Genomic DNA, 12,003 nt, shown 5'->3' on the forward strand with positions numbered 1-12,003 from the left:
GATCCATCTTATTAACTCCCAAACAGCTGGTGTCATGTGATCGATGACATCACAAGCGAGGTAGAAGATGACGTCATGCGTACATGAAACGACCTTTTCACAGATTGCCTGCTTCCTATTGGACGGTGGATCATAAAGATTGATGTTAAGATAATGATGTCACAGAAAATGATGTCACCAATAAAATAAGAGACACAATCCACAGCTTGTTTAAACTAGACAATCATTCATCAGACGATATAATTGATAATAAAAAGGTGTTATTACGATCTAATAAGCTGCTTGATTGGGTCATGCACATGCACACAGGCAATAGGTTACTTTTATTATTTCACAGATATCGACGAGGCACATTTAAACTGTTTTTAAACAAAGTATATTTCAAATCGTATTTATTTATCAGTTTAAATCCGAACCCAGCTGCTTCAACCTTTCTCTGGTGATGCGCTGCAGCTCCAACAGAGTTAAAGCCGTTATCATAAAGAGAAGTGAAAATGATTTATCAGCTTCCACAGCTGTTTACATCTCTTTACAACTTACTATCCAGGAGACCCTGATATCATCTCCCAGCTGTTTCAGTGGCAGAGAACAACATGTTGGCAGCGACACGACAACAAACGCACACGACAGATTGTGATTACAGATAGGAACTCACACGGCTCCAGACCCTTCAGCACCAGCACAATCCTTTTAGACAAATCTGCTGCTTTGCAGAGCGTGATCCGAGCCTCTGGAATCTCACAGCTCATCGCCTGCACTGACCTCAGAGCAGCTATTACTGGATCCACATTACAAGCCGGGTGTTGTAATGTGGATCGGATGGAGACCTGGAGAGAATTAAAAAGAGCTGTCGGGTTTTGAAAAGATGCTTTTACTCAGTCCCTGTCGGTGGTTTTGCAGTTTTAACAGATCATTCACACTGTGTTATATGTTTAAACAATTCCCAGGAATTCAGTTATGAGCTTTATGAACAGTCCATTTCTAAAGAGTTGTTTCTGCAGTTTGAAATGTTAAAGCCATCAGCCATGAGAGATGAAATATAAGAAAAACACAAGACAGTGCACAACTTCCAGTGCTGACTTCAATGCTGCTTTCCCCTCTAACTTTATAATATTGTATTTTACAATTAAATGTAGATAGCCTGTTATATATTTGAAGACCAATGTCGTCTGTATGAATATGAGAATGAAAGATCAAGGCAATGTTTTGGACAATCTGAAGTGGTACATAGCTGTTAATATTGAGGTGATATAATATATAGTAATTGTTGATTTTCAATCATGAATACTGACGTCTGTGAATACACACTTAAATATATTTCCCATTGTGTAACACTCATTCTTGCCAGAAGTGCCTTTTGAGTACTTAATGCTTTATGTACTAATTTCTAGATTTTTTAATCTGTAAACAACAAACATTGTCTGAGTCCGATATGTCTATCCAGTGATTTTTGCAATTTGTATTTCTGTGCGAATATTTATTGGACTTCTTATCCCCTATATTGTTCACTCATTGTTTCCCACAATGCATCGGGAGAAGTAGTGAACAACCTATGGTCACTAACGGAGCCGTATATCCCATCATGCATTGCACTCGGTGGAGGGACAAGCAGCAGGAGCAGCCAGACATGTCGTACAAACATCACTGCATTTAACCATGGTCATTCAACATGTTTAAGGTATAAATACCAAGTGTGAAATTAATATTTAAAATTTAGTTTGGGATTTTCACGCTGACCGACGTTGTTGTTTTTTTACGTCATAATCCTGCGACAATCACGTAATTACCGCTGCAAAGAAAAAGCGCCGAATTGTGTCTGAAGGTTTTTCTCTTTTCAGATGAGCTCAGTCTAAAGAAGTAATTTAAGTCAAGTAGGGAAAAGTGAGAGGCCACGACCTGCACTGACGCTGCCCCTAGTGTTCATGTGTGTATTGCATCTTGTGGACATGTTGCATTATTTTCTGAGGACGTGATGAGGCACCAAGCGGAGGCCGGACACGCAGGACAGCCACGATGTGTATGAAGCAAATAGATCTCCACATTTATACTGAAGGATTTACCAGAACAAAAAACAAACTGATTTGTTTGGTGAAAGTCTTTTTTTACTCTACATTTTTTCCAATCGACTAACTATTGCTAGTTCCTTTCAGTCTTGAGCAGGTGCTCTGTGATTGTATCTGTTGCTTTTGCCTCAAACCGAGTTTAAGCGACGGAAACAACGAGTTGAAACAGGAAACAGAGCGATGATGATCTGTGGGTTTCTCTCACTTCCCATTGAAGACCTCACATTCACCAACGCAGTATTTCGAGGTGACTTGAGGTGTTTTTCCGACCGAGGCCGGGACAGAATAAGGCGGTTAACCCTCCTGCTTGTAGGCGGTTGTCACGGCCACGATGCCGACAGACGCAGAAGGAGCGAGCGCAGGTGGAAGTGGCGCTAGGTTGTGTGTTTGTGTCGTGTCTGGGTTGTGCGTTTTTGTCGTCTAGGGCCGAAGCCGTGGAGAATAAAGGTCGGACGGGATGCGATTTTCATGCAGCTGAAAGGGAAAGGAAATTAAATGTTGGCGCCCAAAGCTTCCTTAACCCTCCCTCATTGAGCTCTGAGAGCGGTGGAGGTGGGGGGGTGTGAGTATTAAGAGTGGGGGGGGGGGGTAAACTGAAAAGCACTGGTCACATACTGAGTCCTCACTGCCTGCCACCTCCAGCTGTCGCCAAGGGGGACAAAAGGAGGTGTGGGGGTGTCTGTGAAGAAGCTGGAGCTGAGTGGGGGGGGGGGCTGAATAGAAAGATAAACTAAGTGCCCCCCCCCCCCACGCACACACACACACACCCTCTACACACACACTAACACACACTAACACACTCACACACACAAAGGACCTTGTCATCTGCATTAGGCAGCATCTTCTCTATTTGCCCCCCCCCACCCCCACCCCCACACTTTCTTTTCCAAGCCGAACTGCACACAGTGCAAAGACACACACACACACACACACACACACACACACACACACACACACACACACACACACACACACATACACAAACACAGACACACAAATCTGTACAAAGTTAAACTGTGTTCGCATATTCTCACAAAAATGTATCCATGCATGAAAGACTGAGCCTTGCAACACACAGACTCACACACACACTCTCACACACACACACACACACACTCTCACACACACACTCTCACACACACACACACACACACCTTTCTGTCTTAAGTCTTTCACCCTCCTCCCATGTTTGCTGCAGCTGTTAGTTCTCCATCAGACTCCACTCGCTGCAGCTAAGAACTCATTAGTCCTATTTGTTGATAAGGCCAGTGTGTGTGTGTGTGTGTGTGTGTGTGTGTGTGTGTGTGTGTGTGTGTGTGTGCGTGTGTGTGTGCGTGTGCATGTGCGTGTGTGGCAGAGTTGGTCAAGTCCCTAACGACAAACCTGTCACTGTTACTTTTATTTATTCTGTTTTACTCATATTCAGCAGGTTTTGACACATTGCATTTACTCCTAAAGATCTGTTCCCTGAATATGTCTCATCCAATTTTTAAATGTAGATCCACGAGTTATAGAAACTATAGAAAACCTGGATACAGCAGCTGCAACAGAACTTAACGAGTTCTTCCTTTATTCAGACTCAGACAGTTGAGTAGTTTTTGTTTAATCCTGCAAAGAAACAAATAAACAGGAACTCCTCGTCTGAGATAAGAATCAATAAGTCTGAACTAAACCTGATCGTTCTAAAATAAATAATCACTTTACAATCTACTGAGGGAGAAACGTATTACTAATGAAATACATAAACGTGCTGTACAGTAAGTCACATTATTTAAAATAAAAAAGATTATGACCATGATATAATGGAGATTCATGTTAATTTAGAGTTTATATAAAAAGCCAAGTTATTTATTTTCATTTTAATAAAAAATTAGGTTTTGAAAGTGGAACGCGTGCATTTTACAAATATGATTTAATCGTCTCCATGAATGTTTATTTTCCCAATAACGACTCAACTCAATAACCTTTTATTTATTTTTACTCTGCGTGACATCACAGGGATTTAGTTTGAATTTGCGACAGAAAGCTAATTTGGATTTTTTTTAATCTTGACGTACGAGCGTGAGATTTTCATTAACTATGCAAATCATCGTGATCGCAGGAAGTCACAGATTCTGATCCGATCCCTAACGTCTTATTTTAGAAACTACGAACGCTGCCTGATCCCGAGAGAGAGAAACCTTGAAGCCTCCTCTCGACCTGTGAACCCGTCTCTGAAGATATTTCCTCTTGTTTCCAGAGAACCAGCGACTGTTGCGTCACCGACAAAATCATTTTGAAATGTTAGTTTGAAAGAAAACGTGACTTTGGTGACTTGTGAGGATGATTTTTTTATATTTATTTGGTGAATATAAAAATCATCTTCCCTCCTTTTCCCGTCTCCCCACTCGTTCTCCTCTACCTCTCCTCTTCCTCCTCCTGTCGGCAACATGTGGAGCGGTCGCCATGGCAACGAGGGGAGGTGACATGTGCTGTAGACAGGCAGGGAACGGAGGGAGGGATGGGAGGAATATAAGGAGGAGCCCCACCGTGCACTTTGTAGTCTCTCTCTCTCTCTTTCTCTCTCTCTCTCTGAGAACAAAATAGCATCTCCGTGGAAGTGGAGGAGGCCAGTCGTCCTCTTCCTCCTCCTCCTCTTCTTCCTCTCCTCTCGTGTGCATGTGCTCAGTTGCGTCAAGGAAGAGCCAGGACTCAAAATCTCTATCTGCATTTTTCTCCCTCCTTTTTTCTTGTAACGGATGAGACGGATGGCAGAAAGACGAAGGAGATGGAGGATGAGGAGGAGGAGAGGGAACTCTCTCTTTTTTATGTCTTTTCCTGAAGAAGGAGAGAAAAAGGGGGTGACGAGGGGGTAGAGATGAAACTCCCTCTCTCTCTCTTTCCCGCTCACTCTCTCCTCCACCTCCTCCTCCTCCTCCTCCAGCACCTGGAGACGGATGGGGAATAGACGCGGGAGGAGGAGGAGGAGGTGTCTGGTGCATCACCTCATCACCGACTCTTGGTAGGATTGAATTGTTGTTCTGCATGATAATGAGGCCGTGTGGGATTGAGGAGAAGCTCAAAAACATTCTCTCCTCTTTTTTCTGTTTGTCCGAAAAATCGACTTCACTCGTTCAGCAGTTGATATTTGTGTAAGTCCTGATTCCTCCAGCTGAAGGAGCAGTGGGAGCAGTGGGAGCAGTGGGAGTGTCGGTGGAGTTTAGCGTCTGATCAACGAGCTTCACGCAGCTGCACCTCACCCGCCGCTGTAATAACATTCAGTTTAATGGGATTTACCGCTGCTTTCCTTTTCTCCAGCGACGTGCCGGCACCGCAGGAGGGCAAACTTTTAACTGCGTTGTGTATTTCTCATCTTTCTTGCGAGTGCTAATGGAGGAGGAGGATTTTGTGTGTGTGTGTGTGTGTGTGTGGGATGTTGCCGAGAAACGGATTCACACTTCGGTTTGGCTGAAATATAACAAGGGTGGTGAAATCTATCGTCTTTGGGTTTAATTCATAAATGGAAGAATGTATTTGTGAGATATAATTTAATAGCATGTTGTTGGTATGTGTGTGTGTGTGTGTGTGTGTGTACTTTTGCTTAAGTGCACGTTTTTAAGTGTGTACAAGCGTGCACCTGCAGATGTGAGTGTATCAGTGTAAAATCACTCTACATCAGAGAGTGTGTGTGTGTCCGTGCAGGCTGTGTAGATGCACATACTTCTTTACATGTGCAGGTGTGTGTGTGTGTGTGTAGTGTTTGCTTGTTTGCTGAAAGGTTTTGTTAAAGCCCCGGTTGAACTTTTCCAAAGCCCCGGGATGAATCGGAGGTGAGGGACAGATCTTTGTTTCCTGAGGGAAACAATAGCCGACCGCAGATCTGCCTCTGACCTTTTTTCACCCGTTCTCAATAAGCCAGAGCCGTGCAAATCCATCTGCCTTTTGTCTATGGGAGCCTGGCTAATCCACACACACACACCCTCCTCTCCACACACACACACACACGTATACACCCTGTCACACACACACACACACACCCCTCCAGTGCTAAATCTCCATCTCAAATCCAGAAACTCTTCTTTCTCTCTCCCGTCCGACTCTAATTTCTGAACAGATTCTCGTCACATGTTCTCTTCACCTACAAAACAGATTATTAGATTATTATAAATCAGTGAATGAGAACTCGAGTGAGGATGGAGCTGCAGGAAAGGGGAGCGACTCCTAATGTAGCAACAAAATAAATAAAAAATCACCGAAGGAGATATTTTAAATATAAAACGGTCCAGAACAGATACTCTGCAGCGGCTCATGTCGCTTCCCTCTCTTTTGGAGGGTTTCTTGTTTTCCTTCACCTCCTGTTCAGAGACGCCTGTCTGTCTGAGGGAGTCTGTCTGATATCGAGTGAAAAGGGCTGAACCCAGCGGCGCTCACAGACAGACAGACAGACAGATCGACTCCTGCACGGACACGGTGACGCTTTTCGTCTGTGAAATGGAAAAAATTTGCAAGTACAATCGGGTTTTTTTCCTCCAGGAGCAGATGGACAATAGAGGCGGAGACTTGAAGAGGAACTCCCTTCTGCTCGCTGTCTTTCAGGAGACGATATTTTCCTTTCATTTTTTTTTTTTTTTTTGCCTCTCACTGAAATACACTTGATCAAAATGTCTGATTCTCCTCCAGAAACAACTGCGTCATGTGACATCTGAGCCCGGAACGATCCGGACAGAAGTGTTGTTTCACTCGAGCTTTGATCCTTTTGATCAAATCAAGAAGTCGCTCTGATTATCGTCTCAGATTATGAATTTTTTAAACACACACACGTTACGTTTCATTAAGATTCTGCAGCCGCCCTGTTAGCAGGTGGAGGAGGAGCCGAGAAAAGGCCTGACGCCGCGTTCCCTTAAACCTCAGAGTGACCCGCCTCCGAGTGGGAGGTTACAACTGGAACGCCCCCTAGCCAGCAAAATCCAAGATGGCTGCTCAGTATGCGACCACTATTAGCGCTTCTGTCTTTGAATCCGTCGTACACTCGGTACGATCCCATCACTTCCTGTGGACACGTTACTACAGTGTTACTAATGCGTTACTACGACCTGGTGGTGCTTGCGCCGGCTGGCTAGCCAATCAAATCTGGTTATTCGGGAGTGACGTCATCCCGAGGGCTGAGCTCCGATGTGTCATGTGACGCGGCGTTAGAGCTGCAGAGCCCGGCCGATGACCTCTTGTTGTCGGATGTGGCCGATGCAGGTTTTTCCGATACTTTGAACCTTTTTACGATTACAGCTGCGTTGTTATCGTCACTGTTAACGTTGCACGATGTTGCACAGTAACGAGGTTCCGCCTCCTGAGCAAACATTTGATTTTCAATCATTGCAAATTTCTGCTACACGGCGCGAGAGCGACGCGGCTGCTCGCTCTTCATCGACGCCAACCATCAAGCCAGACCCCCACCCCCCCCCCTCTCTCTCTCTCTCTCTCGCTCTCTCTCTCTCTCTCTCTCTCTCTCTCTCCTCTGTCCCTTTACTGTTACTAACAACTGCAACCAAACTTCATTAAGCAGACGGGGTCAGGCTGCATTTGTTTGAATCAATAGAGAGACATGCAAGGCAGCCATGATGAAGAGGGTGAGGGGGGAGGTGGATTCAGTGTGTCTGTGTGTGTCTGTGTGTGTGTGTGTGTATGAGGGGGGGGGAGCGTGCTTTTGGAAACGCCGGCATCTGTCCCGTGGAAGATGACTGAGCTGTTACAGTTAGAGTCGTGAGTTATGATGCGATCCTTCTCCATGAAACTTAATTTGGACCAAACAACGAGACGACTCCCGGAGTAAAATGACAAATGAAGTTATTTGATTTACACAAAAAAACAAAACAACACATTTTTTTTGCAAAAAGATGATTGCAGTGGAAGCGTGTGGAATCAGCAGCGATGCATTATTAATGTCCCTGCCAGCTCACGCCTTGTTTATGAGGCTGTTGTTTCTTTTACATTAAAACCGCATTAATGAAAAGAAACATTAAAAAAAAATACACAACGCAGCCACAATCAATTGTATCTGCTGTTACGGACGTCTAATGCAACATTAATATCCGCAGCCGCACAACTCCAACACACACTGACTCCCTGCTTTATGTTTATCACTGATTTATGAACAGCCTCAGTAGTAACCCTCGGTTACAAGTAGATCAATCTTTCATACGCTCTGGAGCACGGAGACGGATTTCTCACATTTTTTTGTTCCACTTTTTTTTATTATATCGCTTTTTTTCTTTTTCCTGAGTAGGAGAGAAAAAGCCTCAGAGCCGCTGGGCGCTTCCTTTCACGGACGCCACATTACTATGCGCCCGGCTTTTACAGTACGGCTTAGAGCCGCCCGGGCGGAGTGGACGCCCCACAAAGCATCGCACAACTGTTGTCCCCCATTGAGGGTCTTTCTGCCGGACCCTCTTTATCAGGTGCTGAATGCATCTCAGTGAATGAAATGGTAGGGGGGGGTGGGGCGGTGAGCGAGAGGACGGAGGAGATGGTGGAGATGGTGGTGGTGGTGGTGGGGGGGGGGGGGGGGGTCGCTCTTCTCTTGAAAACCTCACAAGAATTCCACAACAATCCGAGACGCCCTCTTCCACCTCCCAGGGTTCCTCTGTGCAGACGGGCGGGCAGCAGGGATCCGACAGGCCCCGCCCCCTTTTCTCTCCCGGCAGCTTTCAAAGCCTCCGTTTCCATTAACTCACCACGCCGCTCCTCCTCGGCTAATCTCTGTGACCTCCACCGCCGCCGCCGAGGAGGAGGAGGCACAGGGGGTTTATTCCTTACCCCCCCGAGACCGAGACCGGCCTGCACCTCAGGATTTATCCTCCAAACACCAAACATCAGAATCTGCAGCACACAAGTTCTGACAGGAGAAGTGAACGATGAGCCACAGCAGGGGTTTACACTTCTTCTTCCAGTAAAAATATATATATATATATAATATATTCATTTCCACTGCTCCGAGGGAGGAAAGAGAAAACTTGTTCCCGAGCAGAAACAAGTGGAGCAAAGCTTCTCTCTCTCCTCCATTGATCTCCTTTGAGATGATTCTTTGTCAGGAGGAATTGGAGGTCTGGTCGTAGGCAGTGTGCAATCTGTAGCTCCTCTCTCTTTGGGCTGTGGACTCGCTCTTTGTCGTCAGGATCATTACGCAGTGTGTAATAACGGGGAATTATGTTGCCTATTGTTAGCTCTTGGTAGTCAGGTGGAACGCAACAGGCCCATTATCTGGAGCTGCGACTCGTGATGAACAGTTCAATAAGACCACTTCCCTTCTCTCATATTATTGCTTCTGTGGTTTTCTACTCACTTGAGAAGCAGCTCGGAGATGCTGGTCAGGCAGCGTGACTCCATTGTGTCGTCTCAAGCAGCCGGCCGCGTGAAAAGACATCTGTCATCTCCGGTTGTTTGCATAAGGATCTGGTTTTCATGCGGTGGATTAAAGCTCAGCCGAGGTCGGAGCTGGCGAGGAACCGGTTTGAGAGCTGCTGGAGATCTCCTCCGATACAGTGATCGTGGTGTTGCTGTCTCGAGAGGAGTTCATGCATTCTACTCACACCTCTGGGCACAGATGGTCCAACAAATGCTCGTGGTGATACTTTTCATGGAGAACAGCCAAATTCATATTTACATGGGGACAGAAAAGAACCATGTGATTGTCTCCTGATGTAGAACCAGACATTTTCAAGGTGGAGGAAGTTTGAAGCAGAAATTATTGATTTCTGCCTCTAAAGCGATTTAGAGAGATGATTTTGTGAATTGGAGGATTTCAGAGTGAGTTTCGGTGGAAGCTTGACTCCAGGAGAATCAAACCATGTGCAGCGGTGAGAGTCTCCACCGGGTGATTCTGCAGATTAGTTCCTCTTGTCTGACCGATCGGTGAAATCACCGGCACACGTGTCAGTACAGCACCTGTGCTGAGGACACTCAGGCGTGATGGATGAATCGATTCCTTCCTCTTGGCTGTGATTGAACGTCGCTGATTGAGCAGAAACATCTCATTAACCTCCTTCTCTTCTTCTTTGACTCCACAGGGGAGCCAGATCAAGCAGATCCCGACCAAGTACAGCCAGGCCGAGTCCACCAAGTTCCTCATCCTCACCGTGGTGTCCATCCTGTGCATCGTGGCCGTGCTGCTGGCGTCCACCGTGGTCTACTGCCTCCGCCACCGCTCGCACCACAAGCTCAAGGAGAAGCTCACCAACCTGGGGACAGACACCGGCGGCGATGCTACCGCCACCTATCAGGTAGGAGGAGTTACTGCACCTGTGAGCATTTGAATTTGAACTGCAATTAAAAAGAATTCAGAATCAGAATCAGAAAGGATTTATTACAAAGTAGGTTCACACCGACCTGGAATTTTATTTGGTAAATAGGTGCATACATTTAACATAAAGCATAAAAACACAATAAGTACTTCACATGAGAAATAAATAACTGTATATAAAACAAAATATATACAAGATATAAAAAGTTAAATAAAAAGTAAAATGACACAGATCAGTGTTCGTGATGGAGCTGCACCAGGATTCCTGGAAAACCAAAAGAGATATTTTCCCCTAATTTTGATTTAAATTTGACGATTGAATAAACAGAGAAAAAGCTGGAAAGGTTTTTATTGATTGGATTTCATGTCCCAACAATCTACTGTCAAATTATCTTCGTCATTTTTCTTTTTTTCTGGACACGACAGACCGGAAAAATGCTTCAGGGAGAAGAGAAAAATGAAAGCTGGTGAAATATAGTTTTAAAAAGAAGATAGTAGATCCAGATTGTTTGTGCTTCGAATGATATCGAACCTTTATTGTCCAGAGTTGAGACTTTTAATCTGAAGCAGACTCGACCTCAGATTCAGCTTTTCCTTTGTTGTCGTCTGAAACCTGGTGAGGAGGAGATGAACGTGTTGTTCTCCTCATTCTGCTTTAATAAATAGAATAATAAATAATTTAATAAATTCAATAAAACCCAATAAGTACTTCACATGAGAAAGAAATAACTGTATATAAAACAAAACAAAAATATATACAAGATATAAAAAGTTAAATAAAAAGTAAAATGACACAGATCAGTGTTCGTGATGGAGCTGCACCAGGATTCCTGGTAAACCCAAAGGGATATTTTCCCCTAATTTTGATTTAAATTTGACGATTGAATAAACAGAGAGAAGCTGGAAAGGTTTGTTTTGATTGGAATTCATGTCCCAACAATCTACTGTCAAATAATCTTCGTCATTTTTCTTTTTCTCTGGACACGACAGACCGGAAAAATGCTTCAGGGAGAAGAGAAAAATGAAAGCTGCTGAAATATAGTTTAAAAAAGAAGACAATAGATCCAGATTGTTTGTGCTTCGAATGATATCGAACCTTTATTATCCTGAGTTGAGACTTTTAATCTGAAGCAGACTCGACCTCAGATTCAGCTTTTCCTCTGTAGTCGTCTGAAACCTGGTGAGGAGGAGATGAACGTGTTGTTCTCCTCATTCTGCTTTAATAAATAGAATAATAAATAATTTAATAAATTCAATAAAACCCAATAAGTACTTCACATGAGAAAGAAATAACTGTATATAAAACAAAACAAAAATATATACAAGATATAAAAAGTTAAATAAAAAGTAAAAGCGGAGCTGCACCAGGATTCCTGGTAAACACAAAGGGATATTTTCCCCTAATTTTGATTTAAATTTGACGATTGAATAAACAGAGAAAAAGCTGGAAAGTTTTTTATTGATTGGATTTCATGTCCCAACAAACTACTGTTAAATTCTCTTGGTCATTCTGCAAGAAGACTTTGTCCAAGGCCGTTTGCGGAGGCTTCTCTTTTTTTTCTGGACAGGACAGATTGGAAAAATGCTTCAGGGAGAAGAGAAAAATGAAAGCTGCTGAAATATAGTTTAAAAAAGAAAACAATAGAACCATTTTGTCTGTGTTTCGAA

The 12,003-nt window shown here is 44.0% G+C and overlaps 1 protein-coding gene across 1 annotated transcript in view; it reads left to right on the forward strand.

Moving 5' to 3' along the window:
- The window catches only part of LOC133017781 (receptor-type tyrosine-protein phosphatase N2-like), a gene marked incomplete at its 5' end in the record, with an annotated part of 140,385 nt that overhangs the window by 92,677 nt on the left and 35,705 nt on the right, over positions 1-12,003 (forward strand). Inside the window, one exon of the mRNA XM_061083968.1 lies at positions 10,103-10,315. Within this exon, the coding sequence (XP_060939951.1) occupies positions 10,103-10,315 (213 nt within the window). The remainder of the gene's footprint in view (positions 1-10,102; positions 10,316-12,003) is intronic.

Source organism: Limanda limanda, chromosome 13 (genome assembly GCF_963576545.1).
Source record: "Limanda limanda chromosome 13, fLimLim1.1, whole genome shotgun sequence".
Classification (NCBI taxonomy): domain Eukaryota; kingdom Metazoa; phylum Chordata; class Actinopteri; order Pleuronectiformes; family Pleuronectidae; genus Limanda; species Limanda limanda.